Genomic DNA, 16,817 nt, shown 5'->3' on the forward strand with positions numbered 1-16,817 from the left:
ATAATGTTTTATGAGATGGCATTAATTAATCGGTCGATTTGTGCCGGTGGTGGGTGGATTGGATTTCCAGGGAGGCCTCATTTCTCTCTCTTTTCTTTTGTCAAATCTTTTGTTTGATACTATTCTTATGAATTCTAATTCAACTGTCTGATTGTGAATTCCGGTACTGGATTTCACGTATTATACTTGATTGAGAGCAACTCCAAGCTTGAATTATTCGCTCATTGGCGGGTTTTCGAGTACACGCGAAACACTAGTGTACTAAATACCCCATGTGGGAGTAGAACAACCACCGTACTATCTAAGATACCAGGTAGAATTTTCCTTTAGTTTTTTATGTCTGCAGTTTATTTTTTTTGGATTTTCTTTTTGGCGTCGATTGCTGTTCAAGTTGTTGTTTCCAAGGTTTAGAGCGCGGGTGCCTGTTTCAAACCTTGAAGTGTTGGGAGTGTCTCCCTGATCTTAGGCGATTCTCGATCGCAAAGAATGCGAATATAGACATGATTAGTTCCACCAAATTCGGCATATTTTACTAGGATGACATGGGAGGATCATCCTCGGAATGAAATGGCCAAAATTGCGCGTAAATCAAGGGGATGGTGCCTATTAGGTACTAGCAGTTGATGGTATATACTACTACCAGTAGTTCTAGATGTCGTTTCAAAGGTTCCAACTTGAAGATTTCCAGCACCTGGGGACCGGCCCCCGGGTTTCATCAGAACTTCGTATCGACAGCCCTGGAGCCCTGGAGATTGGAGACTGGACCTGCCATTTCAGGAAAATGCGAGAAACCAGACAATAGAATGGTAAATCATAGCTCTAATTTCGATTCCGAAGTACATCAGTGTTTCTGTAGCATGTATCGCCCATTCACCTCGGAATATCGCAGTCGAACATCTTCGCTTTCCGCCGTTGTTTCCATGACACTAGAAGTTTGAAACTCATATCCCTCAAACTCCTCTAGTCCATAATAGAAAGGTGCCAATGCTGATGACTTCCATAGAGGCATCTTGGCTTTTCTAATATCACAACACGTCAAAATCCATCTATACAATGCTAAGAACCAGCACATATACGCAAAAAAAGATCATTTTTGGAGGATCCTGCAAGCTCATACCATGATATTCGAAATCAGATTTACCTCGATATTCTCTCTTGTTATCTCACAGCCACCCTTATTTACATATCGGGTTAAGCTCCCTTTAAACAATGTAGCCTTGATGAGTCATGATAAATTACCGTAATTACAAGTCTCGCATGTGCTTCTTTCTCATCGGTCTCAAAGCCGCCAGTTCCTTGGTCTTGTTTTAGCTAGACAGCAATTATCTCTAGTGCCTTTTTGTTCTTTTGTCCTCAAAACCCCAAAAATTTCCTTTCCCTAATTCCTCACTCTTTCCTCGTGAAATGCCTACACCAGCTTGATTTTACCCTTTCCCAGCACGACTAGTAGTCACCCAACACAGTGATGTCTTCCACGAGGGCGCTATTCGTTGTTGATATCCAGAACGAACTTATAGCCGATCCTGACACCCGTATTCCTAATTCTGAGCAGATTATCAAGGCAACGGAAGAAATCCTTAAGGTTTCTAGATCGATCCTTGACTCCTATGAAGGCAGTAACAGCCTATTACCCTGGCTTATTGTTTTCGTCCAGCATGAGGAGTCTCCGTCCGAGGGAACTATGTTGAGGGGCAGTAAGTCTTGGGAGCTGTTTTTCCCTCCTCGATCAAACCGGCAGGACGAGATAGTAGTGGCGAAGAGCACGGGTATGTATATCCTGAAATACATAACGAAAATTATGTTAGCTAAGCAGATATTGTAGGAGATACTTTCAAGTCAAATAGCGATCTCGCGCAGAAGCTCCGTGACAGAAATATCACCGAGATTGTCATGTTCGGTCTCCAGAGTGAGGGCTGCGTGGAGGCGACGTGCACGGGGGGCGCTAGCCGCTGGATTTGGGGTGACCGTGCTCTCCGGCGCGCATTCGACCTATGATAGCGATGGGAAAACGGCTGTGCAAATTGAGCGTGAGGTTGAGCACCGTCTGTCTACACGCGGCGCTCGCGTTGTTCCCTGGGAAAAGGAAATCTCCACATGGGGGAGCGCTGAGCATAGCACGGTTAGCAACCATGGATCGCTACTACGATAATCATACAGGACCTACATTATGTATGCATCGCTGTATAGGCAGTTCTCTCTTTTGAGCAGGCCGGTCCTGGGCGGATGGGGGAAAGCACGTGTGAGACACTCCTGTTAGTTACGGTAATTTATCATGACTCATCAAGGCTACATTGTTTAAAGGGAGCTTAACCCGATATGTAAATAAGGGTGGCTGTGAGATAACAAGAGAGAATACCGAGGTACTGATTTCGAATATCATGGTATGAGCTTGCAGGATCCTCCAAAAATAATCTGTTTTTGCGCATATGTGCTGGTTCTTGGCATTGTATAGATGGATTTTGACTGTTGTGATATTGATTTTTGTAAAGTTTCAGCGCCTACAGTAACAGCTTCCTTGACGTCCATGTATAATGTTCTATCAAAGGCGCTCTGCCAAGTAATTCGCTTATAGCCTGAGGCAGGTGGTGGTCGGCAGAATTTCCGGACTGCATCAAGACACTTGAGGAAGGAGCTTCGTTGGAACTCTGTATCTAGTGTAAAGGCATGGTCCCGATTTTCTATTGAAAGGTCGTCTCACACTCGGTCAGCCCAAGGCAGCATGGTATTCACTCATTGCGGTCACAAGATAGGAAGTAACTCTCGTGCATAGGTAGCAGCAGCAAGTAACACATATTTATGCCAGCCACCATTCTTATGAGAGTCACAATAATGGCTAATTCCCCTGATAAATAAACATAAGGTGTTGTTCATCAGACCTGCGGCTATCATCTCAAACCACAATATATTTAGCCCTGAGTCATTTAATTATTTATCCTGCTCGCAAGCGTCCCCGAGAATAAAGTTTCCTGACGCAACCCAGGTGGTTACGTAGTGGATACAAAGTTCACGATGTTGGGCGATCTACCGGTGACTGAGAATTACATTGGTCGCAGTTATCCCCGCTCATATGTAGGTAATCTACCGCAAAGAGATGGTCAAGCTTCAGTTTTTAATAGGTTTCCATATCATTAAGGACAAAATTAGTGTAATTTGATTTATCTAGCCTATAACCCGTATCTTTTGAAATCAAGCTATATTTTTCTCTTTCCTTGAAGTGAAAAACGAGAAGTATGTCATCTTTCCACTATCGATAATTCCGATCGCCAAGCCTATCCGAGTCTCTTTCTTCACAATCCCCTATCCGAGATATAACTTAAGCATAGTTTGAGTGGGAGTGTGATGTTGTACGGCAAGACTTTGCAGACCTTCTTTTTGATGAGGTATGTCATACTAGTATATGTTATATATGTATTGTATAACCTAATTTTACTATCTCTATAGTCTGAAAGTGAGCCCGAAGATTAATTTGTTGATACTTCTGAATATCTTGACATATCTCATTGACGATCATGATCAATCTGATCGGGGTGGACGATCAGATAGTGGTTCTGATCAAGATACAGATAATGATCCTCAAATTTATCCATGTAGTCTAGGACTTCACGGAGATGATCTAAATAGTCCGTATGGAGCTTTATTTAGTTAAAACGGTCGTTCACACATCTTCGTAACATCTGAGGAGGATCATTTAACAATACAAAAAAAAGAGTGCCGCATAGAGTGACAATTAAAACTAGGGCTACGCTTCAGAACCAATAGAAGCTCGTGAACTAGACCCACCATGGGTAGAGATTGCGGAATAATAATTGGAATTGGCCTCAGGTGGCTCAAAAGTCACGTTACCTTTCTACCCACCTGGGCACGCTTGGCTGAATCCCGCCACCCAAACTCATCAGACTTTAGCTGTGCCACTGCAGTTCGCAAGATCGCCCACAAGCTTCCTCATTCCCGTCAGCCACATTTCCCCCTTCCCCCTCATTTTTGTCCGCCGGCCATAATACAGCTGCGCTTATGCTATGAACAGCCAAACCGGGTAGAAAAAGAAATATATAGTATTAATTTTAATAAATTTCACCTCTACTCCACTTCTCATTCGTTACCAGTTTCAAACCTAATCTAGTTCTCTTAACACGCTAATATCGGGTTATCCATTTCCCTTACCCCTCCCCTCCTTTTCCGAATCCCACTTTCTCGTCTTTACAACTTTTTTCCTAACTCTACCATCTTACAACCATCTCCCACCTTCCTAAAATGTCCTCCAAGCTTTTTGTTGGGTGAGTTCCTTCTTCAGTTCCTTACTTCTTGAGCTCTGTGCGCTGCAATATCCGTTGTTCTTTTGCTAACTCACTACCAGCGGTCTCGCCTGGGCCACCACTGATGACAGCCTCCGCGGTGCCTTTTCCGAATTCGGCAATGTGACTGATGCTGTTCGGCTCCCTCCTCTTCTGTGCCACCTCTCTTCATGAATACTAATTATCGGTAGATTGTCTTGAAGGACCGTGAGACCGGCCGCAGCCGTGGCTTCGGCTTCGTCACCTTGTCGTCTCCCGATGAGGCAAACGCCGCTGTCGATGCTATGAACGAGCAGGAGTAAGTCCCAAAGAATCTCCCTCATCCCTCAGCTCTGAAACTTGAATTTAATCATTCCTTTATTCTTAGACTCGATGGCCGCCGCATCCGTGTCCAGGTCGCTACCGAGCGCCGGGGCTTCTAAGGGCCTTGCCCTCCACCCTCTTCATAATTAGCACTTCCGATGTCTTTCCCGTATATAAGTGACCGACTCGCCAGTCTTTGGTTTCTTGATTTTTGATGGCGATTTCCCCGGCGGACAAAAACACTCGCGGAATTCGACATGTAGGAGGGACTTTTTGCTGAAATAAGCGACCACGGCAGGTCTTTTTCGAATTTTACCATTGTCATGAATGAACGATTTTCGAATGACCACCAAACCTAATCCTTTATAGGAGATTTACTTCTGTCGATCATGTAGATGCTCAGCTCGTTGTATACTGTAGAATTTACGGTCTAGACATGTCCTCTAGGCCGATTTTGGGTTTATGTTTTCCTGGGATCTAGAATTCTGCACGACTCAAAAAGAACAGTATTTAGTATTGTATCGCGCTGGCGTTGTGCAGCTGCCAAGAAGACAGACATTTCAGTTGGTAGATCAACCAATGAGGTACACTCCACTTCAGCTGAGGGGTAATTGATTAAATCACCCCAAATGCCTGAGCATTGTAACCCCTGGAGGTTATTGAACCAAGTAGTGATGAATTTCTTTCCCAAAATGCAACGAGAATGAACTGGTGATATCCCAGTTCGAATGCTATGGTGTTAGGCCGTTTTCGGCTGGGTTCGACCCGCTCGAGTTGACCTCCGCCAGTCACCGCCGTGGCGGACATTTCATTCTATGTATCTGACTCAATCCATTCTCATCTCCTATTCAAAGGTTCGAACTGAGTACACGTTGCTAGTGTGTGACTGGTGGTACCGTATTTCCATTATTGAAGTTTTTAATATCTTGATCTACTCCGCTTCCCTTCGTTAACCCTGCTACTTCACACCTCCTCGTCTAAATCGAAAGAAAAGAAATGCCTGACAAGCAAGGATCCCTAGGCGGGCAGTTGTGTCCCCATCCCACACCCGAGCGATACAAAGTCTTCACACCAGAGTTTGACACAGTATCCCACGATCCTTTGGACATTCCCAAGCGATACCACACAGGGATCTTTGTTGAAACAGACCCGGAGAGCCAACGAGGAGAGCTATTCAACGTTACCGGCGACATCATCGCCAATAGTGGCATGCGATTCGAAGTGAAAGAAAGCTATGTTCCTGGAGCGGACAGGTATTTTCATAGAACCACACAGATTGGATGGATTCATAAGACCGATTATCCGATTGTGAAGGAGATTCTGGAAGCCTTGCCTAGACCGACCAAACAGCAGGGACTTGACTTTTGGAGCAAGGATCCAGCTCAGCGGAATAAGATGACTTGGACAAAACAGAATGGGGATATCTACGCACCGGATGAGCCACGACGGCCAATCGTGAAGTGTAATGAATGGACGCATCAGCTTGCGATTCCGAAGTTACAAGATGAAGGAATTTTACATCAATAGAATCGAGGTATCGCCTTATCAAAGTGGAGACTATGTTTACTAGTATCGTCCGTTATGCGCCTTATTCATTTCCCCTTCTAATTTCTTTTATCATACTATAGAGTCCCTTCCTTAAAAAATCGGTACTTTACTGGCCGTAAATCCACACTAGAGAAGCTCAAACAGAAGCTTTTCATCCAAGCTAATACTGAAAAATTAGCCTTGTTCGGACTAGGTGGTATCGGCAAACCCCAAGTTGCGCTCCAGCTTGCCCGTTGGGTGAAAACGTACATATCAGACTGCTCAACTTTTGGGGCTCCTGCTCTCAGCTTTGAGAGTTTTAAGCAGGTTTATTGGCAAATTACGAACAAGCTCCAAATCCATCAAAACGCAAATCTTGGAAGGATTAAACTGTTATGGAATCGGTCCAGGGATATCTCAACTCGATAAGCTGGATAGGTATAGCCGCGATAGATGGTCTACAATCTAGGTATCTACCTGGGTAGGTAATAATGGCCTTAAACGGACCGCCGTCAAATGCCTGGTCTGATATGTATAGCAGGGCTGCTACTTTTAGGATCAGAGTATTATACAGTCAAGATCTAGGAACCAGCACTCGGGCGCTATATATTGATGCTCGAAGGCCACCATGATCTGGTGATCTCCAAGTCTGTGGCCTGGATGTGTAGTGGCAGGCGATTAGCGTTAGGTTCTGATGACAGAATAGTCAAAATCTGGGATTCAGAAACTGGACGCTGTACATCGACGCTTAAAGGCCCCTATAAACGGACGACGAACGATCACCCTGCCTGCTCGGTACTTGGATCGGTCGCTTCAACTTTAGGCTTACCGACCCTGCCCTTCATAACGAGAAGGACCTGCCAATCACACTTAGAAGCTTGTCCTCAAAGCCTCTCAACGGGTTTGAAGTGAGGTGGACTACTGTGGACGGACCACAAAACCCCGATGTATTTTTTTGCTTAGTTTTGACCAGCGATCTAGTTTAAATTGTCCGTCTATACATCTTTAGCGTTGTGGTTCTCTAGTTACGAAATATGGCTTTCCTTAGTTCTTTTCAATGTACCTGTCATCTGGAATCAATTTATCATAACTTGTTTGTCACTATTCGAATATTCCCTTCGTAGATTTCTTGTTTCAGATTCCTGAATCTCATCCCTCCCATGCTCACAGCGTTCGACGCTATGTCGCTGTGGCGTGTAAGCAATCAGCTCGTTCTGAGAGCTGACTACTATAAGTCTCACCAAATGTTTCATCTTCCCCTACACAAATCCTGTAACTAATTTTGGCATATTCCTCTGCGTGAACCTTCAGGCCAGGCGCAACTTCACCGAACGCGCGACTGAGAATCATCCAGCATCCAACTACACCATCGGTCATCAACCCCCACTTGATGACCTTTATTTGGGTATCTGTCCTACTTCCACCCTCAATCATAAAGCCAAGTGACTCCAGACATCTCAGTCCGAATTTGATAGCCTTTTCAAATTGATAGGATGTGAGAGAAATGGCAGCGAGAGACAGATAACCTGACCAAAGTGCGAGATGAGGGACTTCGGACGGTGGCAGAGAGTATGTTTGTTCGAGACTGGCAAGGGTACTCTCAATTTTGGCATGTTTCAATTTTTTGGAATTGAACAGTTTTTCTAGTTCAGCGGAAAGTCTTTTTCGGGTGGATAGTACGGTCTTACTCAGACCTCGAATGCTGTCGCAAATTGCACAATCGCATTTGAAACCCCAATTCTGGAGGTCTGGCAGTTCTTGATCTTGATTTCCGATGGGGGACTGGTACCAGAAAGTAATCTCCGTGTCTTTGGCGATATCCCTGCTCGCGCGGATAATCATCATATCCCCGATGAATGAGCGGCGACTGTTGCTCAGACATGAGTGATTAATGTATGATGCCATGCACCACATACCAGATGAGTCAAACTTATTGTTTCCAGCTTTCGTTATATCCTCCGAAATCCTTGATTTTATATGGCTTTGACGCGACAGAAGGGGACAGCCAAAACAATTGAGTTTGATTGTCTTTTGAATAAGAAATCTATATAAGTCAGCAAATGTAGCGTAATTTATACAGGCAGAATACACTCATACATGTCGATGACGGCTTGACCATCAACGCGGATATCAGAGGAATCATGGGTGCCATGGTGTAGGTCAATGAACCTGGATAACATGGAAGGATTTCTGTAAAGCTTTTGCGCAATCATCCCAATGAGTTGGACTTGAGTGCCAAGTATCATCTTATTGGTGTCAGGACTCATGAGCAATGTCAGGTCACCCGACCCCTTCTCGTCATGAAAGGCATGAGCGAATGCCTTTTCGCAGAGTAAAAGATCCCCAGCTTTCACTGCTTCTGTTGTAAAAAGTCCCCGTCCATGAGACTCGGTGGGCTTGATTGTAACCGGACCAAAATATGTACCACGCTCGAGATGTGGTGGGCGGCGTTTCTTAGCTTCCAGAATCATTCTCTTGAATTCATATTCCCCAGTATCTTCTTCAGCGAGACGGGCAGATGCACGTTGATATTCGTGCTGAGCTATCAAGTTTTCTGGATAGTTCCTGTCCAGCACCTTGTGTGTTTCACAGGATTCTCGAAACTTCCGAAGGCAGTATAATGCTTGAGCTTTTCGGAAAAGTGCCTTTTCAGATATCTCGGATCTCTGTAGCACCGCATCTGCATCGAGAAGGGCTTCATCAAATTGACGTGCTCTGAGGCCACAGAGGGCACGGTTGAGCTGAGTCGCGATCGCGAGATCAGGCGGGGGAGGGGGGTCGCATTCTAGAGCCTTAGTATAGCTAAACCATAGTGAGTCATGAACTGCTATAGAAATGAAGATTTGAACATTACCACTGAATCGCAAAATGATAACGGCTTTGCTCAAAGAATTCATTCCCTCGTTCCTTCCAGAAAGCAGGCAAGTCTTCTTCGACGGATATAATCCGGGCTCTCCAGGAGAGTGGAATACGCTCATCGAAGCCAGGAATAAGGATAATGTTTGAAATATGATCGACACGAATCCCAAAATCTCCGTCTGCCATAACCTTCACATAAGGTTCTTTTACCACTAGCACAACCCCCTCGGGGAGATCCAGAAACTTCGAAAATTCTTCCCCTTGATTGTAGATCTGTATCATAAAGACTCTTCCATCCTCATCCTCGACAATCGCCATCACAGCAGTCATCACGTCAGTTGGGGTGACTGTTCTAACAAGGATGTATTGTCCTCGATGGTGGGTTTCCAGACAAAGATCTCGAAACATGATCTTACTCAACCGAGTGAGAGGAATAGTCGATGGTGCATAAGCAGATGGTAGGAACGACGATCGAATGTTCGTCTCGTCTCGCCGACTTAGTCCACTATTAATCATTCTTCGAAGCGTAAACTGAGCAATGATTTCGTTCCTTGACTTGCTGGGTGTTGCTTTCTGGCCTTTCAAACCTTGGGCTCTTTGGAGATTGGCCTTTTGCTCTTTCAGTATTGCCATGTACTGTGGGACGTTAGAAACATCGTCGATATCCATTTTGATGGGAATATGATGGGAAGCAGAGGTCAATAGGAATGATAATAATGCTGTTCACTGTGGGAATTTCAACTGCAAGAGTTATTCGGGCTTGAAGACGGAATTTGATAATATCATCAGGAGGAATGAGGGAGGAGGTGATACCTGGAAGACAAGTAGCTGATGAGTTGGCATTCGGGGGGCGGGGTCAATCAAGCGACAGGGGTGGTTGAACAAACCATGCATCAGCCAACATTCGAGTGTGATAAAATGTCAGGGACACATGGTCCAGCAGTATTTAGTGGCCACCTTCACGACAATGACTCCAAGATTAATACATAGCATGGTACCATTCCGCCAACCTGTCGGCTGAGTGTCTTCTTGATTAACCTCTCATCTTTAAAATGGTCTTAATATCCAGACAGCAAAGAAGAAATGGGCTCCATAATCCTAGCAGTCTCTTTCAGTGACTAGGTATCGTAAAAAAATGATTTGACAGTCGTTAGAGTGTAATCCCAAGATTCAACGGTTGAGATATATATGACCAGGTATATTGTCGTGAAGCCGGCAGCTAAACAGGCCGATGACCTCGTTCAAGCAAAGGTGGTGCAAGGGATGGAGTATAAAGATCAAATAAGAAAGCGATTCAGTGAGGCTAGTTAAAGAAATGTGTTTCTATCGTACAGTTATACTATGGCGCTTTATAAAGAGCCATATTAGAGAAATTGAAACTCAATTATTCCAAGGGCGGGTGAGAGCTGAAGTCACGTGGTATCAATGAGCCGTCACTGAGTTACAAGTCGGTGGATGATGTTCGTTGCCACGTGATTAGCCTGTCTCCTCTTGGTAAAATCAAGGAAGGGGCAAATCAGTCCTTATGTGGCTGTGTGCAGATACATATGTACGAAGAGAATCATTATCACAGAAGGATCATAGAAAGCCAAGCAGCAGCTCCGCTGAGAGGGTCAATGCAGTGCGCCGGGCGACAGCGGGTGATTCTCACCTTGTCTATTACAGTGCGTCCCGAAACTGGTGCAACCGCCTACACACTTTGAGTGTTTCTCCAGCCCCACCGCGAAGACAGACCAGTCTAGAGTTATTTAGAGCTTCTCCAGAGTACCAGTGTAAGTTGGACGTGTATTGCTTCATACCGTAGATTACATATTACTGTTAAGGATATATTTGCTTACCAATTCGATACATCCGACACTGAAAAAATAATATGTGGCCCCACCAGGAGGCAATGAGCTTTTAGTCTTATTGGCCCTTCGGAGACTCAATTCCATCGATGAGTTTGAAACATAAAAGTCATTTGAGCCTTAACCAGCCTAGAACCACGGAAAGGCGAAGCGTCTTTCTTGCATCCCAATGTCAATGCCGTGTATGACGCCAAGATGAGCCACAATCTCAACTCACCCCATCGCTTCACAGGTTTGCTGAGATACAATCATGTTGTCGTAAACGCAGAGACATCAGAATGATGTCAAGAAACCAAGACGCCTGGCTGCCCAGTAAAACAAATATATATCCCTCCTTTATGCGATCTGAATGCGAAGGCGTTCGGTCGAAGACCATTTCAATCAAAGCAAAAGTAACTAATTACAATTATCAAATCGATTCGAGCTGAAACTCTCCGTGGACATACGCAATGTCTACCTCGATCACCACAGACGTCAGCAACTACGAGGCTCATGGATATGGTGACCCAAGCCATAGGATGAAAGCCTTGACCTGGCAAGGGAAGAATTCGGTTAAAGTTGGTCAGTCATTCTGCCCACCACGACCTTCGTTTCAATCTCTCGAGATAATTATCTTTTCTTGCTCATACACTTCGTTATAGTGGAAACGGCTTGCCCAACGATCATCGATACAGGCGATGTCATACTTCGAGTGACGGGCAGCACCATTTGTGGGAGTGACTTACACCTATTGCACGGTATGTCGTTTTTTTGTAGCAGTTAATGCGGATTTGTCTCATGCGGTATCTGTTATCGATGTTTAGGGGCTATCCCAGATCTCCAGCCAGGTGATATCCTCGGCCACGAGTTCTGCGGTGTTATCGCAAGCGTGGGACCGGCTGTTAAGAAGGTCAAAGTGGGTGATCGCGTTGTGGCATCCTTTCAAATTGCCTGTGGGGAGTGTTATTATTGCAAGAAGAAGCTATCCTCGATGTGTGAGCGGACGAACTCGAGCGAGGCAGCCTATAAACTATATGGGCGTCGAACAGCTGGTATGTTTCCTCTTTAAATACTTATGCCGATATTAGTTAGGCTATCATACTAATCCCTGTCCTAGGTATGTTTGGATACTCCCACTTCACAGGGGGATTTGCTGGTGGGCAAGCAGAATATGTTCGCGTCCCTTACGGTGATGTGAATCTCCTTCTGCTGCCTGACGACGTCCCCGATGAAAAAGGTCTCTATCTTTCCGATGTTCTGGCAACATCTTGGAACGCTGTTGTTGACACTGGGGTTGAGGAGGGCGACACCGTAGCCATCTGGGGAGCTGGCCCTGTTGGGCAAATGGCCGCCGAGTTTAGCTTTTTTAATGGTGCTAAAAGGGTTATCCTTATTGACGGCGGCCATGGAAAATGGCGACTAGACTTTGTCAAGAAAATTTTACCCAAGCTCGAGACAGTCGAGTATACGAATCTCGCAAAGGGCGAGTCTGTCACCTCGACCCTGAAAAAAATGTGCGACGGCCGTGGGCCTGATGTGGCGATTGAGTGCGCTGCTGGTGAGTATGCAAAAGGATGGGCTCATTACTTTGAGAGGCTGCTAGGGATGGAAACGGACACGCCTGAGCTTGTTAACGAGATGATTACCTCTGTACGAGGGTTCGGACGCTGTGGAATCACAGGCGTATATGCCGGTTATGTATATGGCACCTTTCCTATGGCAATACGACTCTCCTAACGTGGTAATGCAGTGTGATCACTTCAATATCGGTTCTTTGATGGAGACCGGGATCCGTCTTATTGGCAATGGACAAGCCCCTGTGCAAAAGTACTGGAAAGACCTATTGAATTATATTCAGCAGGAGAAGATCCATCCCCTGCATATGGTCACCCACCGGTACAAGCTCGAGGACATGGAGAAGGTCTACGATTTATTCAATAAGCGTGACCCGGGAATGCAGAAGGTTTTTGTCCAGACAAAGTTTTCCGACCCTCCAGCACCAGGGGCGCCTGCCCTAACAGAACTCTGAGCTTAATTACATTGGATAATGTTATATCGACACAAGGTTAAATTGAAAAGTTCGGATGTTTTATGTGGATTTCATATCTTTTCCATTACGGACTGGGCGCTCAAAAAGCAAATTCTCAAAAAAGGATTTTTTGAAATCATGCTGCAGTGAAATATGAGGGCAGTTTTTGGAAATTCTCACCTGGAATGACGAGCATGCTACATATCTTTGCTATTCTGTTTTTATAAAAAAAAAAGCACAGACAAGAAATATCCAAGATTCTTGTTGACAGTACAAGATTTCCTCAGAAAAATTCTTATAGCTCACCCGCTGAGTAGATATAGCTTTTATACTGAGTAGACAAGCTAAAAAAACGTTCCCTTTCTATACTATTCATAGTGCAGCCGAACGCCCCCTTTACGCGATTGTTTTTCAGTCTGACGGTCTAGAAATTTGTATGTATGAGGGTACCAGCCTTGTACTACTTCTACCTACCATCTACACATCTCAGCTCCAAGAACAAATTCGCTGTTTCGTTTATTTTGATCTGTTAATTCGTCTGCCAAGGCTCTATAATTCTCCCTCTTGTTCCGCCTTATCATACCAACATGCGATCAATCCGCTACACTAGGTATTAAGAGAAAGACAATGAATTTCTTGCCATATCAGAAGCAATACGATGATACGAATGCAATCGCATAGACATGACTCGAGGAACTTTTATAAATCTGAAACTGTATAATTGACAAGACTTAACAGACCCAACATGGTTTTTGGATTTCAGCCTCCGCGGTTTGAGTGATACACCCTTGCACATAATTTCTAAGTCTCATGCAGAGACAAAGTCAAGTCCTGATCAACGACCTTTCCGCCTGCCAATTGCACCTTTTCGATAGGTTGAAACACGAAAAAGACACGTAAAACGCCAGAATTGTCTGTTTTTGCAGTCAAATTCCGCCAAGCATGAGCTGTTCCTCGTTGGACAAATACATCACCCTTTTTCAGTATTTTTTTCTCACCAGAATCAAGGACTAATTCTGTAGCGCCGTCGATTATGACACCATAGTCGAGGGTCGCTGTTCGGTGCATCGGAACCGCTGAACCTGGAGGTACCTCAATAATTGTGCAGGAGGTGCCGTTTGGCGGGTTCAAAGGCGATGGATCCGAGAGCTGGGAGTGATAGTGCTTAATGTCAAGATTGGCCTTGGACTCTGGGGTTGCAGAAGTTGGGGGGGGAAAGCCCCTGCACAGGAAATGTATTTGTATTGAAGGCCAGAGCATAGTCTGACGTTGTGGGCTTGCCTGGGGGAACTGGGAACCCAGTAAATGACACCTGTTCCCCAACCGCGTCACTAAAGATAGCTCGGCCGCTTGTAGGATCATGGGTTGTTATGATCCGACGAAGTGGCTCGGGCTGTCTTTGTTCGACTGACATGTTAAGATCAATATCAAGATGGAAGAAGACGAATACTTTAAGTATCATTCAACGCTTGATACCTTAAGTTGAGAGACATTGGAAATTTGATGTCAGCAACACTCCCTACTTATATTATTAGCCGTATGAAATATATGACTCAAATGTAGATCATCGTAAAGTCTAGAATCAAAAATGGACCAATATTGATAAGCGACAGCTCAAAACACACCAAGAAACGAGATCACACGTCAATCCGACGAAGTAGTACGGTAATTAGGATGTGATGAAAGATGATGAGATGATGATTGATTGGAAAAGTCTACCGAACCTTGGGAGGCTACTAGCTGCCGTATATCCATGCCCGTAGGCGGCGTGGGTATTCTAGTGAACCAGTCCCGTAATCTCTCCGGTTCCCCAATTATGCTGATTCCAAGCGTCCCGCTCCGTCAATGTCTCTTCATAGTGTGAAAAGAGATCGTTGTAACTATTTAATTTTTCACTGACCACTTTAACAAGGTCTGGGAACCGACAATATGCTTTTCTGCGCATGATAGGCATATTCATATTCAAAAGATCATCTTAAGATCGTCGCGACATCCTTCGAACCATTAATAGCGAACACATCATCGAATAAGACCCCTCAGATCACTACTTGTGGAGCGGAAGGAAAGTGACAGGTCGTCAGATTACCGAGGGACTCCCAAACTTTAGTGTTTGACTTGTTTGCATTTCTACATAAAATTCTATACCTTGGATCGCCAATACAGTTATGAGACGAGCCACTGTATTTTAATGAAAGCAAATCACGGTATTGAGACTACAACAGGGATATCGATATTCCGGATTTATTTTTATTATGGTCTAGCGTTTCTTGCCAGCGGGGCTAAAGAATCACTCAAAGAGTGTAGGCGGTTGCACCAGTTTCGGGACGCACTGTACGCACTGACTCCTTGTCACCCTGGTCGCGCGACACTAAAGCAGCGCTCACCTATTCTCCCGGCTTAACAAGCTACCCATCCAGTACAAATCTCCCACAGAAAAAGTACTACGGGACAAGCTGTACGAGACACCTTTCACCACGTAGTTCTCTGGAGAAGCTGTCTTTCATACTGAGCCATTCTATTTTTAGTTGTCGAACGATGTTAATACCCCAAGGCTGGCGGCCGAGGAGAACAAGAAGAAGACCACCAAGGACTCATAGTTAGTCTTAAAGAACATAGGATCTCAAGTAAACGAAGATCTTCGATAGATCTGGATTTCTTTTTGGAGAAGGAAAAAGAAAACAAAACAAAAGATACATATCTGATTCCCTAGCAGGGATTTACACGTCGTGTCATGTGGGTTCAAGGAGCAATTTTTACTTTACAAAATCGAACCCTGCAAAGCACATTCGTTTCTTATTGTAATACAAGAGCAAAGTTAAGCCATGGCATTCAGAGCATAGGAAATTTTTGTTTCTTCCCCTTAATTTGAGAGCCCTATAGAAGCAACCTCTTCCAAGCAAATAGCTGTCCCTTTCGGCTCTTGGACATCCTAGTTAACTATCATCCACACTCAACCCCCAAATGGCAACAAGACAGATTCGGCGCTGATAAGGATCATTCTGATGGTCCATAGTATCATATTGATGATCAAATGAAAAGCGATCAACAAGAAAGCTTTTACTTTTTCCATTTAGTTCAAAGCCACGAGATTTCGATCAACATCCGCATTTCAGAGTGCAGTGTCCAGCACCGAGCGCCCCCGCTAAACTATTTGTACGTTGAGGATCAAGACAACAACCACAATCACGACCACAACATCCCCCTCTAGACTTGCAGTATTCAATAAGAATTGGATGCATATACCATAGATGATTAGATCTCCATAACTCAAACGCCCGTTGTAAGGGCCCAGAATTACCAATAATCCAACCACAGGTATACCACCAGTATCGTGTCCTCATCCAATTTTCTCGGTGAAGTCTACTTATTTTTTTCTCGAAGCTTGGGACATCGGAGGCCCAGTATTCTGGATTATCTTTCAGCTTTTGCCGTAAAGAAATCTCTTCTTGACAATTTCTTCGTAACTCCTCCTCATAGTAGAGTAGGTCAGCAAAGGCATCAACATGGTGGACCTTTGACTCCTTTTGAAAGAGATTATATCGAAAGACTTGGAGAGTCCTAACATATCCTTCTCGCTCTAGACGGGTCTCTTCTGGTGTTCTGTCTCCTGGCAAAGATAGCATCTTGGGGTCCGATAGCTTCAAGCCGTCGCTATTTTCGGAGCTGGAGGGATTATACATGCGGTCGCAACACGACACAGTATCGCGAACACGTTGAAGTTCAAGATAAAGATATTTTATTTAGCGATAAATTTGCTCTCCAATCGAGGAGCAAAGATTTTAAGGATTTCATGATAGCTGAAAAGGTGAGGTGGGATGTGTGTTGTGGCAACCAACAACCAACTCAAAGAAGACCTCATGATGACGCCACGCAATCAAAGAAGCCACCCAGGTACGATAATAGCGCATAAGATTTTGGCAATACAAGTTTCACTGGCTGATATGCGTTCTGGAAGTGTAGGACCCAATGATATCCAAGATA

General features: G+C 44.6%; 6 protein-coding genes across 6 annotated transcripts; 4 read left to right on the top strand and 2 right to left on the bottom strand.

Annotated features, from left to right (window-relative positions):
• Positions 1 to 1,465: 1,465 nt before the first annotated feature.
• N7533_000210 (uncharacterized protein) lies at positions 1,466 to 1,995 on the top strand (the record flags this gene model as incomplete). The annotated part of the gene is made up of 2 exons (XM_057096860.1): positions 1,466 to 1,766; positions 1,823 to 1,995. 2 exons carry the CDS (start codon positions 1,466 to 1,468, stop codon positions 1,993 to 1,995), a joined length of 474 nt encoding a protein of 157 aa, XP_056965353.1.
• Positions 1,996 to 4,251: 2,256 nt separating this feature from the next.
• Positions 4,252 to 4,714, top strand: N7533_000211 (RNA recognition motif domain-containing protein; the record flags this gene model as incomplete). The annotated part of the gene is made up of 4 exons (XM_057096861.1): positions 4,252 to 4,274; positions 4,355 to 4,427; positions 4,484 to 4,590; positions 4,660 to 4,714. The coding sequence occupies 4 exons, from the start codon at positions 4,252 to 4,254 to the stop codon at positions 4,712 to 4,714; spliced, it is 258 nt and encodes an 85-aa protein (XP_056965354.1).
• An 877-nt stretch (positions 4,715 to 5,591) lies between these two features.
• N7533_000212 (uncharacterized protein) lies at positions 5,592 to 6,122 on the top strand (the record flags this gene model as incomplete). Its single annotated transcript, XM_057096862.1, has 1 exon — positions 5,592 to 6,122. One exon carries the CDS (start codon positions 5,592 to 5,594, stop codon positions 6,120 to 6,122), a length of 531 nt encoding a protein of 176 aa, XP_056965355.1.
• A 1,179-nt stretch (positions 6,123 to 7,301) lies between these two features.
• N7533_000213 (TPR domain protein) lies at positions 7,302 to 9,650 on the bottom strand (the record flags this gene model as incomplete). Its single annotated transcript, XM_057096863.1, has 3 exons — positions 7,302 to 8,166; positions 8,220 to 8,924; positions 8,977 to 9,650. The coding sequence occupies 3 exons, from the start codon at positions 9,648 to 9,650 to the stop codon at positions 7,302 to 7,304; spliced, it is 2,244 nt and encodes a 747-aa protein (XP_056965356.1).
• Positions 9,651 to 11,277: 1,627 nt separating this feature from the next.
• Positions 11,278 to 12,836, top strand: N7533_000214 (zinc-dependent alcohol dehydrogenase; the record flags this gene model as incomplete). The annotated part of the gene is made up of 5 exons (XM_057096864.1): positions 11,278 to 11,389; positions 11,470 to 11,565; positions 11,632 to 11,859; positions 11,925 to 12,457; positions 12,558 to 12,836. 5 exons carry the CDS (start codon positions 11,278 to 11,280, stop codon positions 12,834 to 12,836), a joined length of 1,248 nt encoding a protein of 415 aa, XP_056965357.1.
• Positions 12,837 to 13,637: 801 nt separating this feature from the next.
• On the bottom strand, positions 13,638 to 14,250 carry N7533_000215 (cupin domain-containing protein; the record flags this gene model as incomplete). Its single annotated transcript, XM_057096865.1, has 2 exons — positions 13,638 to 14,058; positions 14,105 to 14,250. 2 exons carry the CDS (start codon positions 14,248 to 14,250, stop codon positions 13,638 to 13,640), a joined length of 567 nt encoding a protein of 188 aa, XP_056965358.1.
• Positions 14,251 to 16,817: the final 2,567 nt, after the last annotated feature.

Source organism: Penicillium manginii, assembly GCF_028828005.1.
Source record: "Penicillium manginii strain IBT 31320 chromosome Unknown utg000001l:1.0-3466041.0:1.0-3467806.0, whole genome shotgun sequence".
Classification (NCBI taxonomy): domain Eukaryota; kingdom Fungi; phylum Ascomycota; class Eurotiomycetes; order Eurotiales; family Aspergillaceae; genus Penicillium; species Penicillium manginii.